Source organism: Arachis hypogaea, chromosome 17 (genome assembly GCF_003086295.3).
Source record: "Arachis hypogaea cultivar Tifrunner chromosome 17, arahy.Tifrunner.gnm2.J5K5, whole genome shotgun sequence".
NCBI lineage: Eukaryota > Viridiplantae > Streptophyta > Magnoliopsida > Fabales > Fabaceae > Arachis > Arachis hypogaea.
The window spans coordinates 88,784,404-88,798,060 of record NC_092052.1 but is presented as its reverse complement, the minus strand read 5'-3'; the positions used below and the strand labels follow the sequence as shown (position 1 = coordinate 88,798,060).

General features: G+C 41.2%; 1 protein-coding gene across 1 annotated transcript; it reads right to left on the bottom strand.

Annotated features, from left to right (window-relative positions):
• Positions 1-2,172: 2,172 nt before the first annotated feature.
• Positions 2,173-2,781, bottom strand: LOC112763499 (uncharacterized). Its single transcript, XM_025809153.1, has one exon. The coding sequence runs from the start codon at positions 2,779-2,781 to the stop codon at positions 2,173-2,175; it is 609 nt and encodes a 202-aa protein (XP_025664938.1).
• Between the last annotated feature and the right edge of the window lie 10,876 nt (positions 2,782-13,657).

Here is a 13,657-nt window from a genome sequence, read left to right as displayed (position 1 = left end):
AACAAAGTCCTAAAACTAACAAAAATTAACAAGCAATCCAAAAATCAAGCTATTCACAATATTCACATGTATACAATAACCAATAACATAACACCATTGCAACTCCCCGGCAACGGCGCCATTTTGATGATTGAACTTTCGTGTTGTTTAGAATTCACAAATGAATTCTCATTGCAAGTATAGTTTCTAAACCAAACAATAGTCCTTTCATACAAAAATTTGTTTATCACAAGTAACAAACCCCTAAATTTATAAATCGAAGTATTGAAACCTCGGGTCGTTCTCCCTAGGAATTGCAACAAGTGTCTTGTTATTGGTTATGAGATATTTTGGGGTTTTTGAGATGATGGACAAGAATTATAAATAGCAAAGGAAATAAACTAACAAAAAGGTCTTGGCAAGGTTAGGTGGTCAAGGATCTCTATCCTAATCACTAACCACAACATGAGAATTGGCAAGGATCCATCCCACTAAATTAACCCCTAACTAATAGTAGAGGAAAGTCAAGTGAGCTATATCAATCTAAGTCCATAAGTTCTAGTTCTACACCAAATCAATTAGTGAGATCTAGAGTTAATGGCTCCCAATCGTCAATTACTTGGACATGAGTAACTCAAGAGTTCCTAAGTTACCTTCCCAAGCCAAGAGCACTAAAATTTTACTCTAAAATCCAACTAAGCATTTTATCAAACACTTGGAAGGCATAAAAGAAAAGCATAGTAAAATAACAAGGAAAGTAAATCTTCACTATTCAATTGCAAGGAATTAAACAACAATAAATCAAATCAATAATAAAGGAACATGAATCATAAATTGCACTAAAGGAAAATGGAAGAACAAAAGTGCATCAACATAAAAGTAGAGAATTACAAGAATTAAATCCTAAACTAGAGAGAAAAAAGGTAGAAGAAGAGGGATTGCAAAGATAAAAGTAAATCAAAGCATGAAATTAAACTAGATCTATGATGGAAATATCTAAGAACCCTAATTCTAGAGAGAAGAGGGAGCTTCTCTCTCTAGAAACTAAACTACATGATGCTAAGATACCAAACAATTTCTTCCCCCTTTTCTCAAGCTTGAATTATGCATGAAATAGCGTTAGAAATGAGTTGGGTTGGGCCCAAAGTACTTCAGAAATCACTGGGGGCGATTTCACTTTTGTGGGCCACGGGCAGCATCGGCATGCACGCGTACATGGCGCGTGCATGCCCCTATACATGAAGAAACATATGACAAATTTTATATCATTTTAAATCCTCTGATGTTAGCTTTCCAACGCAACTAGAACCGCTTCATTTGGACCTCTGTAGCTCAAGTTATGGTCGATTGAGTGCGAAGAGGTCGGGCTTGACAGCTTTCCGGTTCCTTCATTTCTTCATGTGTTCTCCCGCTTTGGATGCTTTTCTCCTCACTCCTTCCATCCAATACTTGCCTTATGAACCTGAAATCAATCAAAACATATATCAAGGCATCGAATGGAATTAAAGTGAATTGAATTTAGCTATTTTAAGGCCTAAAAAGGATGTTTTCACATTTAAGCACAATTCAAGGGAGAATTACAAAACCATGCTATTTCGTTGAATAAATGTGGGAAAAGGTATAAAATCCCCTAAAATAAGCACAAGATAAACCACAAAATTGGGGTTTATCAAGGGTGATGAACGCTGTTTTTTTCCTCATCGGGTCGGTGCATCGATATTTGATTATAGCCGAAGTATGCGTCCATAAAGCTCAGGAATCGGTGGCCGGATGCAGCGTCTACCAATCCATCGATGTTTGGTAGGGGGAAGGCGTCTTTTGGACAGGCTTTGTTGAGGTCCGTGTAATCGACACACATTCGCCACTTTCCGTTGGACTTCTTTACTAGCATGACGTTTGCTAACCACGTCGTGTAGGGTAGTTCCCTGATGAAGTTCGCTTCGAGTAGGGCTTTTACTTGTCTGTTGACCTCGGCTGCCCAGTCTGGGGACATTTTTCCTCTCCTTTGTGCCACGGGTTTGGCCTTGGGATCTACAGCTAGCCAGTGGGACATTAGGTCAGAATCTATTTCGGGCATGTTAGCTGGTGTGAAAGCAAACAAGTCTCTATTTTGCCTCAAAAATTGGGAAAGATCCTCTTTCAGGTCGTATGGGAGGTTCCTGTTGACGAAAGTGTATTCGTCTTTGGTTTGCCCTATTTGTAGCTTTCCATGTCGCCTTCTGGCTTTGGCCTAGGCTGGTCGTCTTGTCGGGCGTCCAGGTCGGCGAAGAATATCCTGGCCGCGTCGCAAGACTTCTTCCGTAAGGCTAGGCTGGTATTGTCACATTTTGCTGCGACTTCCCGATCTCCGTGGATACTTCCGACGGAGCCGTCCTCCGTTATGAAATTCATAAAGAGGTATTTGGTAAAGATGATGGCCGAGAAGTCCTTGATTGTTTTTTTTCCGAGGATGATGTTGTAGGCGGTGGAGTCTTTTAGGACCACAAATTCGGATAGAATTGTCTTCCTTTGGTTGCCTGTCCCTATGGTGAGGGGGAGGGTGATGGAACCGTCCGGTTTGAAGAAGTTTTCTCCGAGTCCCGTGACGCTGTTGCGGTAGGTTTGGAGATTTTCATTGCGAAGCCCGAGCTTGTCGAAGGCTCCTCGGAAGAGGATGTTGGAGTCTGCACCGGTGTCCACCGGTATTCTTCGAACCAGTCCTATTCTGATCCTTGCCGAGATGACGAAAGGTGCGTCTTCGGCCGTGGTGCCGTACTGGCAGTCCTCGGGTAGGAAAGTTATCGTTTTGTCGGCAGTGGTCATTGGGGCTTGATCCCTGACGGCCAAGACTTTGAGGTCCTTTTTTAATGTTGATTTTGGCTTGCCGGACACGTCTTTTCCTGTGATGACGTTTACTATGATGGTCGGGTCATCTTCTGGACTTTCCCTGGGAGGTTGTTTTTGCGTTCTTGGATTGCGTCCTTCTCTCTCAAGTGACCTATCTTTTTTTTCGCATTTTGGTTTTTTGATGATTTTGGCAAACTTTGGGAGCTTGCTGTCTCTTTTGGCTTGTTCGAGGACATCTTTTAGGTCGAAACAGTCTTATGTCTTGTGCCCGTAACCTCGGTGGTAGTCGCAATAAAGTGTTTTGTTGCCACTAGTTCTTTCTTTGAGTTGTCGTGCTTTTGGGATGATACCTCGATCTGCTATCTAGTGGTATATCTCAGTAATTGGGGCTGTCAGGGGTGTGTAATTAGAGAATTTGCTGATTCTGGATGGTCGGTTTGTGTTTGTTTGTTTGGGCTAGTCTCTCTGATTCTCTCTGGGTATTGGGTTTTGCCGGGATGTCGGGTTGCCGTATTGGGTGTTGTCGTGGTGTCGTTTGTTGGTGGCAACGACCTAGCTGGCCTCCTCCTCGTTTATGTAGTCTATAGCGACGTTCTGGATCTCGTGCATAGTCCATACCGGTTTGGTGGTAAGGTGTTTGCGGAAATCTTCGTTCAGGAGCCCGTTGGTTAAACAGAGGCTTGCGACGGAATCCGTGAGTCCGTCTACCGTTAGGCATTCATCGTTGAAGCGGTCGAGGTATTTTTGTGTGGATTCATCCTGCTTCTGTGTGACCCCTAGCAGGCTGATGGGGTGTTTAGCCTTGGTGATTCTGGTTGTAAATTGGGCCATGAACTTTCGTGAAATATCGTGGAAGCTAGTTATGGATTCGTTAGGGAGGGCGTTGAACCATTTGATTGCCGGTCCAGCTAAGGTTACCAGGAAAGCTCTGCATTGGACTGCGTCGGCTGCACCTTCTAGGTTCATCCTGGCCTCAAAGGCCGTTAGGTGTTCCTGGGGGTCTTTGGTTCCGTCGTACTTCATGTCCGTGGGTTTGTCAAATCCTTTAGGGAGTTTTGCTTTTAAGATCCTCTCCGTGAAGGGAGTGGCTACCATTATTGTATATTCGTTTCTCGTGCGCTTAGTTTCTCGGTGTCGCTGATCTTCGTACGAGTCGTGTTGATGGCTTGGATCTCGGGAAACACTGCGGTTGTACCTTTTACTATGTCGCCATTCTGGCGATTTTTCATGTCTGGGGCCACGCGAGGTGCTATGATTGCCTCTTCCGTCGTGTTGTCGGGTTGGTGATTGGCCACGGCGAGATTTTGATATAGAGGTGTCGTGGCTTCCGTTTTCGGCGTTGTGTCTTTCGGTGGCCACTCTGCCTTCGAGTTCCTGGACTCGAAGGCAGAGATCTTGGATTATTTGCGCTGCTTTTTCCCTGGTGTTTTCGGGGTGCCGTGGTTCTGCGACGACGTGTTCGTTTTCTTTATTCTGCATTGGAGTGGCATGGTGGATGGTGCTTGCTATCCTTCCACGATTCGTGACCTCTTGGTGTTCGGGGGTCGAGTTTCTTGTTCGAGATTTATGTTGGCTTAGCGAGGTTTCTTCTAGTATGTCCCCATTCCGGCTTAATCGGCACAAGTTTCCAACAGACGGTGCCAGTGTACAAGATATCTCTGGTATGGGTTGAGAGATGGATCGAGAACTTGTGGGTTGAGGCAGATGCCGGATCGCTTGACTGGAGCAATGGGGGGAGGTACCTGCAAAGACGTTCCGACGCTCAAGTCAGAATGGATCTGAGAGGTATAAGGTGTGAGGAATGAATGAATACCTGGGGGGACCTGGGTCCTCTTATTTATATGTGGTGATAGTTATCTTATCTTATCTTATCTGAGTAAGATAAGATAGGTGTTTGAATTCGAAAGTCGGTTGGGGGCTCTAGTCGGGCCGGTTCCTGGCCTTCTAGAGGGTTTTGATGGTCCCGACCCGGGTGGCCGAGTTTTGGTTTTATCCCGGGTCATGGAACCGTGGGCCGGATCCGTAACAATTTCCATGCTAAATCCAGACTTAGTTCCATGCAATTCCGATCATCATAGAATTAGTTATAGCTTTTCAAAGTTTCTGACTTCGTTTTAAAAGTAATGCAGAAAATCAGATTTTAGAGTTCAACTTTGAAAAATCATAACTAATTCTCTAATTGATACGAAACCATCAAAATTGAATATTAATAACTATACTTGTTGTAGTTCGATTAGCTTTTAATCTCATAATTTTCCAATCTCTATTAAGTTGTTGGTTCACTTTCAAAGTTGCCATTTAATTTCAAAACTCAAATTTTTCAGCAAGCAATTCAACATATCAAATTCAATCCTTTAAACATTCTCTAAAACCAATTCCAATCAATCATCAACGAAATCCATCGCCAATACAATAATCATATAACCAGCTCAACAACAACAAATCCAACATAATCCATCAGGATTCAGCATTCCATCAAACAGTTCACAACCCACATAATCAGTCAATATTACTAATCAATAATTCCAGTCACACTTCATAGGCACAATTCAGCATCCATATCATCAATTAATCACTCACAACAATTAAACCTATTTTCAATTTACCCAATAAACCTTGTGAGCATTCTTAAATTAAAACTGTTTACTTAAACCCCCTACCTCGATGTCGCAACAGTCCCTTTTATTCCCTTTTATTCCTAATTCATGGCAGCAACTGCAACAGTGACGCCAATGACCTTCCACAGCAGCGACATTAACAATAATCGCAGTAACGGTGGCTAAACCGATACAGAAACATTTGTAGGTGTTCTTTCTATGACAGTGAAGCGGCAAGCAGCGATAATAATCAAGATAGGTCGTGAATGATACCGAATTTAAAGACAAGGACGAAAGAGGTTGTGGTGACCGAGCAATACCAGGACAGCAGCTGAAACAGTTCACAGCAGCAATGATTCTCAATCAATCGTAACAATCCACAGCCCAGCTCGTGATTCCGGCGGCAGCAGTGGAGCATCCTTCGACGGTGATGGCTAAGAGAATACCCACCACCAAGCGTTCTTCTCCTCCTCTGGTTGTTCACGGTTATCTCTCTCCCTAACCTAATCGACGACGCAGCTTCGGAGATGATGGTGGCGGTCTCCATGGCGACCGTTACTGCGAGCTCGACGGCAGCTGAACTAACGGCAGCGACAGGCAGGCGAGCTGCAGCGACTCCCTTCCCCTCCTCTTCTCTTCTTCTTCCTGTTTTACCCTCTGCTTCTCGTTTCTTTCCTTTTCTCTGAACATATGTAGCGTGACTTTTGTGAAATTAGGGAATCAATTAGGAAATTTGAGATATTAGGGTTAATATTAGGAATTTTTAGGACTAGCGTAAAATATATACGAATGATATAACAATTTTATAAAATATTTGTGATAGAATAATCATTTAGAATTTAAATATAATGCTATAAAGATTACTTTTAAAACACATAAAATTTTATTCTATAAATATATTAACGAGCTCAAATAATTATTTCTAATTTTAATTATAAAGTAAGCATACTAATAACATTTTACAAAATACAGTTAAACTCGAAATATTAATTATCTAAATTGAATCATAACCTTTCATTATTTTTCTATCTTCGAGACTTTAATTTTAATTTAAATAAAATAACTAATTAAAATAAAAGTTGTACATAAAAATTAATTGACTTAAACTTAGAGTATTTACAAAAATCCATTTAATCATTCCTAATAAATTAATCTCTAAGAGCTTAAACTAATAAAATAAACCATAATTTATTCATAATAGAAATTTCTTAAATTTAATTATATAACACTTCAAATACTGAGTCCTAATTTGAAATTATATAAAATAACCAATTATAAAAATTTACGCAAAAATATTAATTAACTTAACTCCAAATATTAATAAAACTCATTTAGTTATTCTTAATTGATTAATTTATAAAATAAGATATCAAATTAATAAAATAAATCGTAACCTTTTAAGAATAAAAGTTACTTAAACTAAATTATACAATTCTTTCTTATTTTTCAATTACTAAAATTATACAAAATATTCTATTATATAAAATTACTTAAGAATATTATTTGATTTAAAATGAAATTATCTCCGAATCTATTTAATTGTTTCTAATAAAATAATTTCTAAAATTATAAAGTTTAAACTTAATAAAATAAAGTCATAATCTATTCATAATTAGATTTTCAAAAATGCGGGATGTTACAAATGCTAGGCTATTCTCGACATGAAAAGTCCGACCTGCGTCAAAGAGGTACAACAACTCAACGGAAGACTGGCATCCCTGTCCAGGTTTCTAGCTGGGTCAGCCATAAAATCTCTCCCCTTTTACGCCACATTAAAGAAAGGAAAGAGGTTTAAATGGACCACAGAGTGCGAGCAAGCCTTCCAAGATTTCAAAAAATTCTTGAGGCAACCACCCATTCTTACTCGACCATGGGAAAGAGAAGAACTCATATTATACCTCGCAGTAGGAAATCGGGCAATAGACTCAGCACTAGTCAGAGAAGACGAAAGTGGGCAACAACCCATCTACTTCATCAGCAAAGCTCTACAAGGGGCCGAGCTAAACTATCAAAAGATAAAAAAGTTTGCCTATGCTCTCATACTCACTTCTCGACAACTTCGCTCGTACTTTCAAGCTCACACTATCAAGGTTCGGACCAACCAGCCCATAAAAGGCATCCTACAGAAGACAGACTTAGCTGGAAGAATCCTGCAGTGGGCAGTCGAGTTATCCAAGTTCGATCTTCAATATGAAGCTCAGACAGCCATCAAATCACAGTATCTGGCCGACTTCATAGCCGAGTACACTGATACCCTGGGAACTCCCACAAAATGGAATCTCTACATAGACGGCTCTTCAAACAAAACCGGGAGTGGCGCAGGTGTAATAATAGAAAGCGATCAGGGAACCCAAATCGAACTCTCGCTAAAGTTTGAATTCCTTTCTTCAAATAATCAGGCCGAATATGAGGCATTACTGGCTGGTTTGAGGTTGGCTAAGGAGGTAGGAGTTCAAAAGCTTACCATCTTCAGCGATTCATAAGTAGTTACCTCACAAATAGAAGGGAGCTACCAAGTTAAGGATCCTACCATGAAGAAATATCTGGACAAAACTAGAGAACAGCTCAGATAATTCGGGGAATATGAGGTCTAACATATACCTCGAGAACAGAATGCTTGGGCGGATGCACTCTCAAAACTAGCCAGCACCAAACCAGGAGGCAATAACAGAAGCCTCATTTAGGAAACATTGCAAAGCCCATCGATCTCGGAGGAAGAAAAGCTCCTAACCATATCAGATCAGGATCAAAGATGGATGGCCCCCATAATCAACTACCTCAAGTAAGAAACACTCCCTACAGACAAGAAGGAGGCAAAGAGGCTAATACGAGAAGTGCAATACTACACTATAATGGGCGACATCTTATATAGGAGAGGGATCTCAACACCCCTCCTAAAATGCATACCGACTTCCAATACAAGGGAAGTCCTAAAGGAAGTACACATCGGCATGTGTGGCAACTACTTGGGAGCACGAGCTCTTTCCAAAAAGGTACTCCGAGTAGGGTTCTTCTGGCCAACTTTGCAAAAAGAAGCAACCGAGTTCGTTAAAGCGTGCCCACCATGTTAGAAGCATGTTAATTTCCATATCGCTATACCAGAGGAGCTCATCAGTGTTACATCACCCTGGCCATTCGCAAAATGGGGGCTCGACCTCCTCGGACCCTTTCCCCAGGGGTCGGAACAAGTCAAGTTTCTCATTGTAGGGGTAGATTATTTCACAAAATGGATTGAGACAGAGCCCTTAGCTAATGCCACCGCTCAAAGAAGTCAGAAATTTCTATACAGGAACATTATAACAAGGTTCGGGGTCCCTTACTCCATCACCACAGATAATGGCACCCAATTCATTGACACAGGTTTCAGGAACTTGGTAGCTGACTTGAAAATAAAGCACCAATTCACATCCGTAGAACACCCACAAGCCAACGGACAGGCAGAAGCTGCCAACAAAGTCATACTAGCTGGGTTAAAGCATAGACTACAGGATGCAAAGGGAGCTTGGGCCAAAGAGCTCCCACAAGTCCTATGGGCATATCGGACAACTCCGTACTCCACCACAGGAGAATCACCCTTCTGACTCACTTACGGAATGGAGGCAATAATCCCAGTGAAGATAGAAGAGGGATCTCCCAGAATGATCCTCTATAATGAAGAGGCCAACTTCCAAAGGCAAAAGGAATAGCTCGACCTACTTCTAGAAGTCTAAGAAAGAGCTCGGATTAGAGAAGAAGCACTAAAGCGTCGAATGGCTTCAAGGTATAATCAGAAGGTAGTCCAGCGAAGTTTCACCAACAACAATCTTATCTTGATCTGAAATGATATCGGAGCTGGTCGATTAGGAGAAGGGAAGCTATCAGCTAACTAGAAAGGACCTTACCAAGTTATAGAGGTACTGGGAAAAGGCTACTACAAAGTGTCTGACCTCGAGGGGCGAGAGCTACCAAGGTCATGGCATGCCTATAACCTAAGAAGGTACTATAGTTAGAAAGTAACAAAGATCTTAGGCAAAGGTGCACTCTTTTTCCTGAAAGGGTTTTTTAATGAGGCGCCAGGCCAAGATCCACAAAATTGCCCGACTTAGAAGGGTAAGTGCTCATATGTATATATGCTTGTCTATATTCCTATTTTCCATTTGAATAAAATTTTTCAGATTCCCTAAAAAGTTCCCTACCAAGACGAATTAATATGAGCGCATAAATTCATCGCCCGATTACAAAGAAGTCGGCAAGGTGAAAATCAAATTCATCGCCCGATTACAAAGAAGTCGGCAAGGTGAAAATCAAATACATCACCCGATTACAAAGAGGTCGGCAAGGTGAAAACCAAATTCATCGCCCGATTACAAAGAGGTCGGCAAGTTGAAAACCAAATCCATCGCCCGATTACAAAAAAGTTGGCAAGGTGAAAGCGATAAAAACATATTAATGCAAGAAGTTATAAAAAGTAATCCATAAAAAGCAGCCTGACAATGTCTGACTAAAAATGGACTACTAAAAATAATTTAAGGACCGACAGGAGAAGTCTGACCAATGAAAGGATCACTAAAAAGGGACAAGACACCTCCAAAAGGTCCGAGCCGCTTAGCTATAAAAGTACAAGTCTTGCAAAAAAGACACTACCTAAAAAGAAAAAAACACAAGTCAAGACGGCACTAAAAAGTCATCCAAACAAACTATAAAGAAAAGGTTCCTTAGCGGAACACTGCCTAAAAAGTTGTTGGAATGTGACTAAAAAGCCCGGGTAACAAAGTCCTACAGGTCGACATCGACCAAAAGGCGCAAGCACAATCTCAAAAGAATAAGCCAGAAGGTTGAGAAACAATCTAAGGCTTAAAATGCTTGGCAAAAGGGGAACAACTCCATTCAAAACAATGGAACAGGGCTACAAGGAAGTCGATAACTAAAAAGGTTCTAGGAGAACACTAAAAAGTTGTCAGAAAAGTCAGCCGGGACACCAAGGGATCACCTCACTCAAGTAGAAAGTAAAGTGTGATCCAACAAGAGCCAAAGGCCACACTGCAAAGGAGGTCGGACAGTACAAACACCAAAATCCACAAAAAGTATAAATTTGTGATCAACATATCAAAGAAACATATCCAGCAAAATAAAACATTAAAGACTCAAACGACCACCTAAGGGGCAGCCTCTGAGTTTAAAAGTGTTTTGTTTTTTCAAAATAAAGTTGCATAGAAGCAACCAAAGTATTAGAAAAGTCACCCACATAAAGAGTTACAAAAGATAAAATTTTAAAAGTCCACAGGCCGGACTATGCAAATATAGAGAAAATCACAAAGGATCTAAAGTCTCCCCGGTAGCAGCATCCGTGGCTGAAGGAGGAGGAATGGTCTTCAAAGGAGTGACATCCACAGTCGCATCCTCCCGATTGAGAATTTGAACATCAGGATTAGATTCAGGATGGTCGACCTCAGCTGAAGGAGTTGAAGAAGTCATGGTGGCAGAAGCTTTGAATGGCGGCGCAGGGGGAGGTCCGTCATCTTCATCATTCGGGACAGGCACAATTTTTCCGTCCTCCACTACATTATCCAAACTGAAGAGAGTCAGGTCGAGTTTGGGGGCAAGGACCCAGACTTGAGCCTTCAAGTTCTCATAAGCATCAGTCACACTATCCACCAGGTGACCCTGATGCTCGGCATAATCAGCATGGGCGAATTGAAGCCTTTCCCTGATCTCTAGCAGCTCGCCATATGTGCGGGTGTAGCTCTCCTTGTGTTTTTTATGTTTCCTCCACCAAGTTCGTAGCTGCCTTAGCTCTGGTAGCTCGGGACTTTTCCTTCTCTAGATCTAACTCCAGCTTAATTACCTTAGCATCAAGCTCATTCTTCAACCCCTTGATTCTATCAAATTCCGATTTAGCATCCTCTATAAAAGCCTTAGTAGTATGGACCGGGGAACCCTGAATAGTACGGAACAAGGCTGCACCCATATCGGCCATCCGAACACTATTGCTGGTAATGAAATCCAAGTGGCGAAGGATGTACACGTCATCCATTGGAAGATGGCCATAAGGAGCAATCTGATTGTCAACAAACCCCACGGCGTCAAAATCAGAGGCATTCAAGTCATAGGGATCAATAGTCTTTTGCTTTTTTGGAGGAAGACCAGAAGTAGGAGCAGAGGCAGCACCAGAAGTCGGCTGGAGAGGGTCGGAAGGAATCACGTGAACCTGGGGAGTCGGAATGATTTTCCTCGGCCCGAAAGTGTCCAAAGTCGGCTTCTTCAAGGGAACTTGAGAAGATCCTTCTCCAAAAGCCTGTGCCGAGATGTTTTGAGCAGCTTTTGCTTTCTTAGCCCTACGAAAGTGTTTCATGGAGTCCATAGATTTCACCATCTCTGCAAAATAGAAACCAAGAAAACAAGTCACAAACAGAAAGGGGTAAAATTCAACCACAAAATAAAACCACAGAAAAGAGGTCGACCACTACCCAGTTCAGCACGAAGGTGGGAAGGATCTCCTAAAAACTTCTTCGTATCGAGATGAGGAGGCTCTCCCCAATTCTCCTCTAACACACTCACAAAAGCCTGTTCAACCTCATCCAGGCTCTCCCAAGAATACATAGTAACAACTACATCTTTTTGCCAACACAAAGGAAAAGTCGGCTCGTTATTTTCATCTAAAAAGAAAGGGTGCACGTCTTCAACAGCTCGGACTTTAAAGTAGTAATTCTTAAAGTCCCAAAAATATTCATCATACATAGAAAATACATTCTTTTCCTGGGTACCTCAGAACGAGACCCAAGAAGCCTTTTTCTTGGCTACTCCAGGTTTGGTCAACATGAACAGATAAAGGAAGAGAGATATGGAAGGTCGGACACCCAACTCTTGACACAGCAGTTGAAAAATCTTAATGAAGGCCCAGGAATTCGGATGAAGCTGGGAAGGGACTACATTACAAGACCACAACAGGTTGGTTTCAAAAGCAGTAAAAGGGATAGTGATATTTAACAAACTAAAGAAATAGTCATAGGCATAGAAAAAGGGCCGTTCTCCCTGAGTTAGGGATGGAAAGCTAACCCTCTCCTCAGGGTCAGGCGACACCAATTCATACTTCTTCTCCTCGTCCCTATTACTACAAACCCTATAAGACCTCCTAAGTCTCACAAAATATTCAAGGTCAGCCACTGTAACACACATTAGGACTATAGAGTCCAGCCAGTCAGACATGCCTTCAGGGACCTTGGTAGACATTTCAACAATATTTTTTCGTGAAGACATAGGCCAACTATCCCTACATTAAGAAAAAAAGAAGAAAAAAGGATTACTACCGAACAACTCAGGCAAATAAGGAAAAAACTCAAATCAGCAAGTATAGGCAGTAAAAGGGAAACCCCAAGACTCACGCTGAAGTCCAAGGGCACCTGACGTGGCGGAAATTGGCGAGTTAAAAAATTATTATAAGAGATACGTCGCAAGTACAGTTCTTAACCAACCGAAAATCCGTTTACCAATTCAGAAGGGTTGTCACAAAATTAGAAATAAAATACTGGGAGTATGAGTCCCAGGTCGTCTCCCAACGAGTTGCAGAAAAATGTGCTATTTTATTAATCAGATGTTTCAAAAATGGTTTGAGTTGATAAACAGGAAATTAAATTAGGGAATTTATGTAATTTTAAATAAAGACCTTGATCGGGAGTAGATTAGTTGGAAGCCCTATTCTTGTTGGAGTACTATCAAGATTAATTGATGATTGAAGGTTATTCTACTTAGTTATCCCTTACTAGGTAGGGGAAAGTCAAGCAAGTTGGAAAGCTATTTCTATTCACAAGTTCTAATCCTCTCTCTTGGAAAGGGTTAGTGTCAGTGACTAGAGGACAATCCAACAATAAACCCAATTACAATTTTTCTCTTGAGCATTCCAACTCAAGGTCCTCCTTTCAATCAACTCCCTATCAAGTTATGGAACTACTAGCTCATTATGAATGTAAACTTCACAAAATAATAAAGAGAGATAAAGAAAGACATGATAGATAATAATCAAAAAGATCAATTTAAAATAAAAATGGTTCTTGTATTAATAAATTCTAAAGATAATCCAATAGTAATTCTGAATAAATTAAGGACATGGAAGAGTAAGAGACAAGTAAGGAAAAACAAACTAGAATAATGAAGTCTTGACAGAGGTAATAACTCTTCTCAATATCCCAATCCAAAAAGCAATGAAAACAAAATCCTAAGAACTACTAATGTGTAGAGAGAAAACCTAGAGAAGGAGTAAAATCAGATCTAAAACTTGA